The following is a 14,392-nucleotide window of genomic DNA, read 5'->3' on the forward strand; positions in this document are numbered from 1 at the left end:
AATGCCCTGAGCATTCATTAAGGTCAATTCATGCTGACTAGCTGGAATACAAATGTCTCCCAGCCCTACATTAACTGGAAATTGTTCAGCTTCCAGCCTCCTTGTAAGTTGTTCTTTTTGCCTGTAGTTGTTCTTTGCTGATCCTCAAGGAATCTTGCTTATACAGGTGCTGCTTTGAATTTAGCCCACGACTGAAGGAGACATCTTGCAGATTCCTAGAACTCTTTTTTCTCTGTAGTTCTCATCTTTCCCCGTAACTGTCCATGCATGTGTCAGGCACCTCAGCCTCCCTGAACTCTGATCTCTGCTTCCTTGGCAAGATTGGTATATTCTGCTTACCTTCCCCTACATTGCTGTCTAGAAAGTGCCTCCAGGTAAAAAGCTGGGTGATCCCAGGGCTTAACTAATGTGTTAGCCTTTCCTCAGGAGTCACAATTTTGTGTTACCTCTTGTTGTCTCCCTGAAAAACTTTTTTTTTTTTTTCCCATAAATTTTGTCCAGTTTTCTAGTTATTTTCAGTGGCAGGGCAAGTATCAGATCAGTTAACTCAGTCTATACATGTCTTCTTTTTGTTTGTTGTATTTTATTTGTTTGTTCAGTGTATTCATTAAAGAGACAGGTTTGTTTGGCTGCTAGGAAGTACCATAGTGTGGGTTTTGCTAACTGCATTCCTCTAGAACAATTGAACATTTTCCCTTGTTGTTTATATTTCTTGGTAATTGCTTAGTCATATTGGGAGTCCAGATTCAATATCATTTTTGTTTGGCAGGAATACTTAATAAAAGATGTTTGTATACTTCCATCAGGAGGCATCTGTTGTCTATATGTCCCTCTTTTTCTTGATGTTACTAGCAATTGGTGACATTGATTAGAATGTCTGTATTATAGGCTGTAGAATGGTAACTGTCTACTTATAGCATTCCCACATCATTTAAAGGTTGGGACACTTCTACAAAGAGAAACTTAATAATCAACTGTTCTTTATACTGAGATTGGTTTGTATAGTTAAGGCAGTACAAATATTTGATTCTTTCTGTTTAAGTAGTTTTCAAAATAATGAGTTGTCTTACCAGCATTATCCAAAGATGCCCCAAAGGTTTATGTGTGTTTCTTCTAACTCTTTTCTAAGAATCATTATGATGCATGAATTTTAAAGTATTTGGTTTGTTATAATCCACAATAGTTATTATTCTTATCAATGCTCAATCTCTCCCATTTTTGGTTACTGGGAGCCTCTTTAGCTTTGCTCCTGGGCTCTTTTGACATCATCTCATGGTCATTGATACCTTCCTTGCTTTCTAGTGTAACAAGATGTTCCAAGCTCATTTTGTACATTTCCTGCCCAGATCTTGAAGGAACTATTTCTCTAAAGGGTCTTTTTTTCCTTTCACTGGGAAATGGTATTCAGAGGCAACATTCTGGATACTAAGATCACTTACTGCTTTAGAGTTGGCCATCATTTCTAGGCCTTTTCAGAGGACAAAGCTAGGATATAAGGGAGGTTTTTTGTGTGACTGTTCATTATGATGCCATTTAGATATTCCCAATCAGAGTTCCAGATGCTAATGGAATTTTACTTAAGCACATCTATCTGATATTGTATTTTTTTTCTCCGATGTTGGAAACCCCAGTTTTTAATGACATCAACATAATTATTTATTTATCTTATTTTACAATAGTCACATAACAGTATTAAAAATACCATATCAACACTACCACCCACAATGTGTTGCTGAAAATATCACAAGGATATTTTGCAGCTTGTTTTGTCTTTAACCTGTATCCCACTGGGGTATCCTTGAAAATAAGCCTTTTATGTTGTCCTGCCATTAAGTTGACATAGTTAGCTTAGTTGTTTCATTTTTGCTTTCAATTTTTAGGGATTTTTTTTTAAAAAGATTTTTAAATTTTATAATTTTCTAACATATTTACAAGAGCCAAAGTCAATTTGTAGAACAAAGTCTGTTCAGAGAAGTCTAACTTTTGTCCTATTTCCATCCAACCTGTTGATGTGTTCCTCTATAGATAATTTTAAAATTAATTTCATTATCTGCCCGGCCATTAAAAAATAAGCAAATGATTTCTGCATCTGGGCTTTCTATGTGGTGCTAGTGGTAAAGAGCTTGCCTGCCAATGCAAGAGACATAAGAGATGCAGGTTCAATCCCTGGACCAGGAAGATTCCCCTAAAGAAGGAAATGGCAACCCACTCCAGTATTCTTGCCTGGAGAATCCCACGGACGGAGGAGCCCTGTGAGCTACAGTCCATGGGGCTCGCAAAGAGTCAGACATGACTGAGCGACTTTCACTTTTCTGCATCTAGCCAAGATAGATTTATAAATACCAGCTTTACTCTCCTAACTAAAACAGCTAAAAAGAAAAAAACTGAGACAAAATACATGACACAACAGTTTTCAAGTCATCAGGCAACAAAAAACAGTAGCTTCTGAAAGCTGGAGAACAGACGCCATGAGGTTTACCATTGTCACATCTCACTGCGTTGAGAGACTTCCCAGGCTGTGGCACAGAGAGGAGAACCCCTGAACTGAGGAAATGGAGCTGAAAGTCCAGGAGAAGCAAAGCAGCCTGGATTCACAAGGTGGAAGCCCAAGAGTAGAGCTACACAGAGAGCGAGCCCTGGGGATTTCCGAAAGGCCCCTGAGTATTCACCAGAGTACTGATCACACATGAGGGTGACAGACGACTTAAGCGCAGAGAGTGACCTTGATCTGGTGAGTAGAAGAGACAGTTGCTGACACAGGGCCAGGAATAGTACCTCGTAATTCTAAGGGAATTGGGTAGAGTCTCAGAAGGTTCTTGCCTCAGCCTAAATGCTGTTCATGTCCTCCTTAACAAATCTTAAAAGCAAGACTCAATAGAACCAAACTGTTCCCCAGCAATTTACCTGCCTCTCAGAAAAAAGCTTAAGAATATCTGGTGCATTGGTCAGGGTTCTCTAGAGAAGCAGAACCAGTAGGATATACATACAAGAAGAGATTTATTTTAAGGAATTGAGTTACAAATGGAGGCTAAGAAGTCCCACAGTCTGCAGTCTGCAAGCTGGAGACCCTGTAAAGTTGGGCTGTAATCAGTCCAAGTCCAAAGACCTGAGAACCAGGGGAACTGATTCTTCCCTTGGTCTGAGGGCCTGAGAACCAGGAGCACCAGGAGCAGAAGACTGATGTTCCAGCTTGAGCAATCAAGAAGGAAGGGACAAATTTTTCCTTCTGTATTTTGTTGTCTTCAGGGCCTTGATGGATTGAATAATCCCCACTCACAGTGAGGAGGCCAATCTACTTTACTTATTGTATCAATTCAAATGCTAATCTCATCTGGAAACACACAAAGACATACCCCCAAATAACATTTAATCTAGGTACCCTGCTGCTGCTGCTGCTAAGTCACTTTAGTCGTGTCCGACTCTGTGTGACCCCATAGACGCAGCCCACCAGGCTCTCCCATCCCTGGGATTCTCCAGGCAAGAACACTGGAGTGGGTTGCCATTTCCTTCCCCAATGCATGAAGGTGAAAAGTGAAAGTGAAGTCGCTCAGTCATGTCCAACTCTTAGTGACCCCATGGACTGCAGCCCACCAGGCTCCTCCATCCATGGGATTTTCCAGGCAAGAGTACTGGAGTGGGCTGCCACTGGGTACCCTAGGATCAGTCAAACTGATGTAAAAAATTGACCATCACATTCATTCACAAAGTATGGCATCCTGTCAAAGATTATCAGGCGTGCAGAGGCAAGAAAAGATGACCTGTGATAATGAGAAAAATCAGCCAAAGCCAACAAAGAACTGTCAGAGATGTTAGAATTATATGATGGTATTAAACAGTTATTACTGCCATGTTTCAGATATTAAAAAAGTTAAGGTAGAGACCTGAAAAATATTTTTTAGAAAAGATCAAGTCAGACTTCTAGAGATGAAACGCCTCTGGTGAAAATATACTGTGTGGGATTAATGCTAGACTAGACATTGTTGATGAAAAGATTAGTGAACTTGAAGATACAGCAATAGAAGACATCTAAAAGGATAGGGGGGGAAAAGAAAACTGAACAGATTATCAGTGAGCTGTGGGGACACTTTTCAAGCAATCTAATACATTTAACTGGAATCCCTGGAGGAAAGGATAGAGAGGTGTTTAGAAAATTATTTGAGGAAATAAAGGATGAAAAATTTCTAAACTTTATGAAAGCTGCACCTGCAGAGCCAAAAAGTTCAGTGAAACTCACGTATGAAAAGCATGAAAAAACTACACAAAGATATGTGCTTGTGCTCAGTTGCTCATCATGTCCAGCTCTTTGTGACCCCATGGAGTATAGCCTACTAGGCTCCTCTGTCCATAGAATTTCCCAGGAAAGAATACTGGAGTGGGTTGCCATCTCCTCCAGGGGATCTTCCTGACCCAGGGATCAAATGGACATATATAATAATCAAATTGCACAAAGTAAGTGATAAAGAGCAGTATTAGCCAGAGAAAAGAGATATTTTAGAAACTAAGATAACATTGACATCAGATTTCTTATTTGGGAACAAGGCATGGGAGAATATAGTAGAATAATATCTTTTAATATACTTGAGAAATACTGTTGATCTCCAACATTATACGCAGCAAAATATTTTTCAAAAATGAAGACTCTTTCCCCGCCCCCCCACCTCAATATACAAAAGCTGAAAAAATTCACCAGGATACCTGCACCATAAGAAATGTTAAGGGAAAACCTTTAGGCATAAGAAAAATGACAAGAGACGGATATAATGAACCTACACAGAGTAGTGATGAATGCCAGAAATGGTAGGTATATATGGCTAAATATATAAAACCATTATCTTATTATTTAAATATCTTTAAAAGTTAATTTTCTGTTTAAAGAAAAATATTATCAGTGTATAATGGGGTTTACAAAATATGTAAAGAATAATATATATGACAACAATAGTATTTATACTGTTGATCAGGAGAGAGAAAGGGTGATAACTTGTAGAAGTCTTATTGCATACATGAAGTAGTACAGTATCACTTGAACATAGACTGTGATCATTGATCATTTAAAGATGTATAGTATAATAGTATTGGTGTATAGTATAGTATGGGCTTCCCTGGTGGATCAGACAGTAAAGAATCCACCTGCAATGCAGGAGATCTGGGTTTGATCCCTGGGTGGGGCAGATCCCGTGGAGAAAGGGATGGCAACCCACTCCAGTAATCTTGCCTGCAGAAAGCCATGAACAGAGGAGCCTGGTAGACTACAACCCATGGGATTGCAAAGAGTTAGATACGACCAATCAACTAAGCACACACACACATATAGTATAGTATAAACTCTAAATCAGCCGCTAAAACAACAAAACAAGGAATTACACTTAGTAAATCAACAAAGATGATCATTAGTATCATTAAAAAGACAATCTAAAAGAAGGTAGAATAAGAGGAAAAAGGGAACAAAGAACAGATGGGATAAATATAAAAAAAAAAGATGCTGGGCTTAAAATTAACCACATCAAGCCACAGACTAGAAGGGAGTCATTACAAAGCATGTATCTAATAAAGGACTTATATCCCGATTATATGAAGAACTCTCAAAATTCACTAAGAAAAAACATAGGCCAGTAAAATAACAGTTCACCAAAAAAGATGTGGATAGCAAATAAGCACTTTAAAAAAATAAAAAGCTTAACATCATTAATTATGAGGAAAATGCAAATTTAAACCATCATGACTAAATAATGACTGAAATTAAAAACACTTCCCCAAGTTTTGGGGAAGATGTGGAGGGACTCATACACTGCACATGGGGATATAAAATGGTACCACCACCTTGGAAAATAGTTGGTCAGTTTCTTAGAAAGGTAGGCATACACCTGTCAAATGATCTAGCCATTCTTCTACCAACCACAAATTATACATCCATAGAAGGCCTTGTATATCAAGGTTTGTAGCAGCTCAGTTTGCAAAAGTCAAAAAGTGGAGGGGAAAAAATGTCCATCAGCTGGTTAGTAAGTAAATGAATTGTGGTTTATCCATACAATGAAATGCTACTCAGCAGTAAAATAGTAATGACTTATTGATCTATGCAGCAACACAGATGAATCTCAAGTTATACTGAGTGAGAGAAGCCAGAGAAAATAGAATACATAGTGAATTATTCCATATATATAAAACATTAGGAAATGCAGACTAATCAATTAGGACTGAAATTCTGCTTGGGGACAGGGAGGAGTGACAAGTGGCAGGAGGTAGGATTACCAAGGGGATGATGAGACTTTTGGAGGTGAAGGGTATGTTCATTATCTTGAATGTGATGTTTTCATACATGTATTCATCTGTCAGAACTTATCAGATTGTGCACTTTAAATAAGCGTAGTTTATTACATGTCAGTTTTACCTAAAATTCTTCTCATACACACACACACACACACACACACACATATGAAATCAAACCCTAGCGGTATATAGAATTATTTCATTTCTTTTTTCCAGTTTCATACTACACTTGACCCTTGAACAATCCAAGTTTGAATTGCCTGGATCCCTACTTATACATGTTTGGTTTTTTTTCCACTAAATGCATACTACAGTGCTACACAGTCCACAGTTGGTTGAATCCTCGGAGGCAGGAGGACTCTTGCCTAAGGAGAGCCCACTAACTGTGAAATATATGGGGATTTTTGACTGCACCAAGGGTTAGTACCCCTAACCTCTGTGTTGTTCAGTGGTCAGCTGTATATTTTAATGTATTCAACAGTTGTTCTGTCATTGGACAGTTTGGCTATTTCCAATCTTTTGTTATTATAACAAGGCTTTGTACATATATCTTTCTAGCATTTGTTATTCTGGTTCTAATATCTTTGAGACAGATCTTTAGAAGTGGGATTGTTGTGTCAGAGGTTATTACACGGGTAGCTTTGGGGAGATGTTGCTAGATTCTTGTTGATAGGGGTTTGTATCATTTTGTATAATGATCAGTAATGTATGAGAGTACCCATTTCCTCTGCATTCTCTCACTAAAAGAGTATGTTGTTAAATGTTTGGATCTTGCCAATAGAAGTGAGAAATGGTATCTCAATATAGGTTTAATTTGTACTTCTTTTATTATGAGTGAGACAGAGCATGTTTCCCTATGTCTGTGAGCTCTTCTCTTCCTACTTCTTTCCTGAAGACTATCTTCATTTTTTTCTGCTCATTTTTCTGTAGGCTTGCTGGCCAGCTTCTCTATTTGTAAAGTTCTTTATTCTTTAGGAATATTAACCCTTTGTAATAAATTTCAAATAATGTTTTCCTCGGGTTTTCACTGTCAAACTTTGCTTATTTTAGTCCAAGGGCTGGATGCTTTTTTTTTTTTAATTTCTAAGTAATCAAGTTCACAAATCTTTTCCTTTAGATCTTGAGACATAATTAGGAATGTTTTCCTCACTCCTAGTAATCAAGAAAACTAACCAATTCGATCACATGTACCACAGCCTTGTCTAACTCAATGAAACTATGAGCCATGCTGTGTAGGGCCACCCAAGATGGATGGGTCATGGTGGAGAGTTCTGACAAAATGTGGTCCACTGGAGAAGGGAATGGCAAACCACTTCAGTATTCTTGCCTTGGGAACCCCAAGTATGAACAATATGAAAAGACAAAAAGATAGGACACTGAAAGATGAACTCCCCAGGTCAGCAGGTGCCCAATATGCTACTGGAGATCAGTGGAGAAATAACTCCAGAAAGAATGAAGAGACAGAGCCAAAGCAACAACAGCCAGTTGTGGATGTGACTGGTGATGGAAGTAATTAATGTCCGATGCTGTAAAGAGCAATATTGCGTAGGAATCTGGAGTGTTAGGTCCATGAATCAAGGGAAGGAAGTGGTCAAACAGGAGATGGCAAGAGTGAACATCGACATTTTAGGAATCAACAAACTAAAATGGATTGAAATTTCACTCAGATGACCATTATACCTACTACTGTGGGCAAGAATCCCTTAGAAGAAATGGAGTAGCCATCATAGTCAACAAAAGAGTCCGAAATGCAGTACTTGGATGCAATCTCAAAAATGACAGAATGACCTCTGTTTGTTTCCAAGGCAAGCCATTCAGTATCACAGTAATCCAAGCCTATGCCCCAACCAGTAAAGCTGAAGAAGCTGAATTTGAACAGTTCTATGAAGACCTACAAGACCTTCTAGAACTAACACCCAAAAAAGATGTCCTTTTCATTATACAGGACTGGAATGTAAAAGTAGGAAGTCAAGAAATAAGTGGAGTAACTAGCAAATTTGGCCTTGGAGTACAGAATGAAGCAGGGCAAAAGCTAATAGAGTTTTGCAACGAGAATGCACTGGTCATAGCAAACACCCTCTTCCAACAACACAAGAGAAGACTCTACACGTGGACATCACCAGATGGTCAATACCGAAATCAAATTGATTATATTCTTTCCAGCCAAAGATGGAGAAGCTCTATACAGTCAGCAAAAACAAGACCAGGAGCTGACTGTGGCTCAGATCATGAACTCCTTGTTGCCAAATTCAGACTTAAATTGAAGAAAGTAGGGAAAACCACTAGACCATTCACATATGACCTAAATCAAATCCCTTACGATTATACAGTGGAAGTGAGAAATAGATTCAAGAGATTAGATCTGATAGAGTGCCTGAAGAACTATGGACGGAGGTTCGTGACATTGTACAGGAGACAGGGGTCAAGACCATCCCCGAGAAAAAGAAATGCAAAAAGGCAAAATGGTTGTATGAGAAGGCTTTACAAATAGCTGTGAAAAGAAGAAAAGTGAAAGGCAAAGGAGAAAAGGAAAGATACACCCATTTGAATGCAGAGTTCCAAAGAATAGCAAGGAGAGATAAGAAAGCCTTCCTCAGTGATCAATGCAAAGAAATAGAAGAAAACAATAGAATGGGAAAGACTGGAGATCTCTTCAAGAAAATGAGAGATACCAAGGGAATATTTCATGAAAAGATGGGCTCAATAAAGGACAGAAATGGTATGGACCTAACAGAAGCAGAAGATATTAAGAAGAGGTGGCAGGAATACACAGAAGAACTGTACAAAAAAGATCTTCACAACCCAGATAATCACGATGGTGTGATCACTCACCTAGAGCCAGACATCCTGGAATGCGAAGCCTTAGGAAGCGTGACTATGAACAAAGCTAGTGGAGGTGATGGAATTCCAGTTGAGTTATTTCAAATCCTAAAAGATGATGCTGTGAAAGTGCTGCACTCAATATGTCAACAAATTTGGAAAACTCAGTAGTGGCCACAGGATTAGAAAAGGTCAGTTTTCATTCCAATCCCAAAGAAAGGCAATGCCAAAGAATGCTCAAACTACCACACAATTGCACTCATCTCACACGCTAGTAAAGGAATGCTCAAAATTCTCCAAGCCAGGCTTCAGCAATACATGAACCATGAACTTCCAAATGTTCAAGCTGGTTTTAGAAAAGGCAGGGGAACCAGAGATCAAATTGCCAACATCCGATGGATCATGGAAAAAGCAAGAGAGTTCCAGAAAAACATCTATTTCTGCTTTATTGACTATGCCAAAGCCTTTGACTGTGTGGATCACAATAAACTGTGGAAAATTCTGAAAGAAATGGGAATACCACACCACCTGACCTGCCTCTTGAGAAACTTGTATGCAGGTCAGGAAGCAACAGTTAGAACTGGACATGGAACAGACTGGTTCCAAATAGGAAAAGGAATATGTCAAGGCTGTATATTGTCACCCTGCTCATTTAACTTATATGCAGAGTACATCATGAGAAACGCTGGGCCAGATGAAGCACAAGCTGAAATCAAGATTGCCGGGAGAAATATCAATAACCTCAGATATGCAAATGACACCACCCTTAGGGCAGAAAGTGAAGAAGAACTAAAGAGCCTCTTGATGAAAGTGAAAGTGGAGAGTAAAAAAGTTGGCTTAAAGCTCAACATTCAGAAAACTAAGATCATGGCATCTGGTCCCATCACTTCATGGGAAATAGATGGGGAAACAGTGGAAATAGTGGCTGACTTTATATTTTTGGGCTCCAAAATCACTGCAGATGGTGATTGCAGCCATGAAATTAAAAGACGCTTACTCCTTGGAAGGAAAGTTATGACCAACCTAGACAGCATATTAAAAAGTAGAGACATTACTTTGTCACCAAAGGTCCGACTAGTCAAGGCTGTGGTTTTTCCAGTAGTCATGGATGGATGTGAGAGTTGGACTATAAAGAAAGCTGAGCGCCAAAGAATAGATTTCCTTTAGGATGGACAGGTTTGATCTCACAGTCCAAGGGACTCTCAAGAGTCTTCTTCAACACCACAGTTCTGGACTGTGGTGGAGCTCCACAGATGGACTGCAAGGAGATCCAACCAGTCCATCCTAAAGGAGATCAGTCCTGGGTGTTCATTGGAAGGACTGATGTTGAAGCTGAAACTCCCAGTATTTTGTCCACCTGATGCAAAGGGCTGACTCATTTGAAAAGACTCTGATTGAAGGCAGGAGGAGAGAGGCTGAGATGGTTAAATGGCATCACCAACTCAATGCACATGAGTTTGGGTAAACTCCAGGAGTTGGCGATGGATAGGGAGGCCTGGCATGCTGCGGTTCATGGGGTCGCAAAGAGTTGGACATGACTGAGCGACTGAACTACACTAAACTGCTTCTTGGAAGAAAAGTTAAGACAGCCTAGATAGCATATTAAAAAGCAGAAACATTACTTTGCCAACAAAGGTCTATCTAGTCAAAGCTATGGTTTTTCCAGTAGTCATGGATGGATGTGAGAGTTGGACTATAAAGAAAGCTGAGTGCCGAAGAATTGATGCTTTTGAACTGTGGTGTTGAATAAGACTCTTGAGAGTCCCTTGGACTGTGAGGTCAAACCTGTCCATCCTAAAGGAAATCAGTCCTGAATATTCATTGGAAAGACTGATGTTTAAGCTGAAGCCCCAAGACTTTGACCATCTGTGCAAAGAACTGACTCTTTTGAAAAGACCCTGATACAGGGAAAGACTGAAGGCAGGAGGAGAAGGGGAGGACAGAGGTTGGATGGCATCACCGACTCAATAGATATGAGTTTGAGTAAGCTCAGGGAGTTGGTGATGTTAGGGAGGGCTGGAGAGCTGCAGTCCATGGGGTTGCAGTGAGTCGGATAGGACTGAGTGACTGAACTGAACTGACTAATCAAGAAATTCATCCGTATTTTTTCTTGTACTTACTTGTTCTCATTTTTACATTCAGGTTTCTGACCTAGTTGGAATTTATCCTTGTGGACAGTGAGGAAAAAAAAAAAAAATCCCATTTTTATTATTTTCTACTTGGTTATCTAGGTATGTCAACGCCACTTGTTAAAAAGTCTGTTTTTCTCACAGCTGAATCTTACTGTACTATAAATTGCCAATGTAGTTCGGTCTATTTCTAGAAAATCTATCCTGTTCCATGGTCTGTCTGTATGTATTCTTGGGCCAGTACCATACATTTTAAATTATGGAGCATGCCTTAGCCCACTACCCCCGCTTCTATTTCTAGCTTTCCCTGCTTAATTGTTCTTCTGAATTGACTTTATATTCAACTCATAAACATACATATCTTTAAACATCTAAAAACGTCAGCCCCTCCACCCCTCAGGGTTAAATAGTTCTATTATCTTCCACCCTTAGAACGCGATTTCCAGACTGTTGCTTGTCCTTTTCCACAAATCCTAAAACGGTAAAATGTGGGACTCGGAACTGACCCCGCTGGCATAAGTGTAATGACAAGATTCCCTAGAATTATACTTCTTGAGGGGCATCAGCGAGAACGTGGGCGCATTACGAACATTAGGAAGCCTGAAAGGGAAAAAGTGAGCCGGAGACCGCAGAGGGCCGGGAAGGAACCTGGCCCTACGTCGCGGCCGAGGCGGAGGGTGGTCCGTCAGAGGGACCGGGAGCAGCTGGCGTCTCAGCACCTGGAGATAAAAGGGTCCAGCTCTGGGCAGGCGTGAATGGGCCACCTTTCTCCTTTCCCCCAGCCTCAGCTGATTGTCCTCGCAACTCCCGGGCCGAGGGAATCGCGCTTTCTCTCCCAGTTGCTGAGCCGTTCCGTCTCCCCCTCCTGTTTGGTGTCTTTGCTTTTCATCCCGGCCCGCTCGACCGTTGGTTTCTTCCGCCGTGGCCCCGCCCCCTGCAGGCCCGGCCCCCGTAGGCATCGGTACTTCCGCCAGGGGCCGTGTATTATGACGTGTTTTGTAGGAGGCGCGGGGCAAAAGTGCCAGCGGCCGAGGAAGGCGAAGTTCAGTCCGAGTTTCCGCCCCCTGAGCCGGGTCTTTTCCGAAGGAGGAAGCGGTGATAGGGGTTTTGGTGCTGTCCCACCGGGAAGCGTCGGCCGCGCTCCGCTGTCCCGTCACGATGGACTCAGTACCTGCCACTGTGCCTTCTGTTACCTCTTCCTCGGGGGACCCGGAGCTTCTGGGACCCCTGTCGGGGCTCTGCGCAGCACTCATAGCCAGACTCCTGGAGGTGACGGCCTTCTCCCCCAGCTCTGGCAGGCGGGTGGACGAGTTCTGAGCGGAGTGGGTGCCCTGACCGGGCGGAGGAGAAATAGTGTGTCAGGCCGGAGGCGGGCAGGACGTTCCGGTGCTGTTTAAGGAGATAGTGGGAATGTGTTTGAGAAGGTTTGGTGGCGTTTTCATTTTTTAAAATTGACTACTTATGATGTGGCAGGGAGTGTGTTGCTTTCGACTGTACTGCTGCTGCTGCTAAGTCACTTCAGTCGTGTCCGACTCTTCGCGACCCCATGGACTGCAGCCTACCAGGCTCCTCCGTCCATGGGATTTTCCAGGCAAAAGTACTGGAGTGGGTTGCCATTGTACAGTCGTGGTCAAAATAAGCGAGCATCACGTCCCTGCGGGTCCTTTTCACTTGACCCATGACACCGTTGGGGGATGGGGTCAGTACAACAGAAAATAGAAACGGAGAGGAGTGTAATGCCCTGTTTGTAATGAAACAGAGTTTCTAGGAACCAGTTAAAATTCAGAGCGGTCTGTCTAGACCAGTTATCAGGAACTGTTTGAGGTTTCTCAGTGTTTGTCTTTATGTAAGTAGAAAACAGTTAAGACTTAAGATCTCAGAGGAAAAGCTAATTGTTTGTGGTGTTCATTATCACTCTTGTTTTATTAGCACCCGTAAAAAACTTCTATAGTAATGTTTCGGTTTTTTTTTTTAATGTGGCTTCTCAAATCATACAAATCAACTAAGAGGAAAAGGGTGATACAGGGGGATTCTAGCCGTGTGTTGGGCAAAATGGTGTTTTGGAGACTGCTGCGAAATGGAAATATATGCGCCACATAAAGAGATTGAGATTTATAATGTTTAAAAAGACTTCAAGCAAACAGAAAAGAGGAGGCTGCCAATATCTTCTTTTTATTTAAGCAGTGGAAATACTGAAGAACGTTCAGGGGATCTCTGTCTAATGGACACAGAATTAGATTTCTGTGGATGATTCTTTGTGATGCTTTATTGTAAATTCCTTTCAGGTTTCCCACTATTTCTAATGTTTCTCTTCCAGCTCCTTGCTACATTGCCTGATGATGTCCAGCCTGGGCCTGATTTTTATGGACTGCCATGGAAGCCTGTACTTATCACTGCCTCCTTAGGAATTGTTTCATTTGCCGTTTTCTTCTGGAGAACTGTCCTTGCTGTGAGTAAATTAATTTATACCTTTAGACTCATTAAAACAGGAATATCACTGGCCCTTTTGCTTTTAATTACTAACTTGAACTCAAATGAATGCTTATAATCCAAGCTAACATTATAAAATAATTCAGTGTAATCTTTGTTGGTAAAGACTTAGGTGAACAAGATGACATGTGTATAATCTCAGTGGGGAAACTTTAGTTTATAAATCAGAAGCCTTAAAAATGTTCATGTCCTTTTGTATAGTATAATACCATGTCAAGTAATCTATCCTAAAGAAATAACCAGTCATAAAATATATACGGGGTGTTAAAAATGGAACCATATTAATTAGAGTGGAAACTTGACAGAACCTGAATGATCTGTTGTGGGGGCAGGTTATTAAATTATCGTACATCCATATAATGAGATATTAGGCAGCTCTTAAAATTTATGTATTTCAAAGACACTGGGGCACAGAAAATGCTCACAATTTAATGTTAAGTGGAAGAAAGCCACAACCAAGACTTTATAGTGTAGATAAACTGTTTATTATGTAAAAACATATATATGCACAGAAGAAATGCTGCAAATGGTAAAAATATATATCAAAAATAATTTTTCAGTCTTTTTCCTTACATATATGTTTCACATATTTTCTAATTTGATCATATGCTGTTGTGTTCAGAAAACATCTTTTTATTTGAAAATACAGATTACATAGTGTCCAAAGACACCATTAAAATTTTTAT

The 14,392-nt window shown here is 40.5% G+C and overlaps 1 protein-coding gene across 6 annotated transcripts in view; it reads left to right on the plus strand.

Moving 5' to 3' along the window:
* MIA3 (MIA SH3 domain ER export factor 3) overlaps positions 1 to 14,392 on the plus strand; it is a 92,421-nt gene that overhangs the window by 57,043 nt on the left and 20,986 nt on the right. For 4 of the 6 annotated variants that reach the window (XM_055581936.1, XM_055581935.1, XM_055581937.1 and 1 more), the window contains one exon: positions 13,534 to 13,665. In XM_055581936.1, coding sequence (XP_055437911.1) covers positions 13,534 to 13,665 — 132 coding nt within the window. Of the gene's footprint in view, positions 1 to 12,164; positions 12,486 to 13,533; positions 13,666 to 14,392 lie in introns of those variants that run through there. The other 2 variants (XM_055581940.1, XM_055581941.1) reach the window with 1 other exon arrangement.

This window comes from Bubalus kerabau, chromosome 5 (genome assembly GCF_029407905.1).
Source record: "Bubalus kerabau isolate K-KA32 ecotype Philippines breed swamp buffalo chromosome 5, PCC_UOA_SB_1v2, whole genome shotgun sequence".
Taxonomy (NCBI): domain Eukaryota; kingdom Metazoa; phylum Chordata; class Mammalia; order Artiodactyla; family Bovidae; genus Bubalus; species Bubalus kerabau.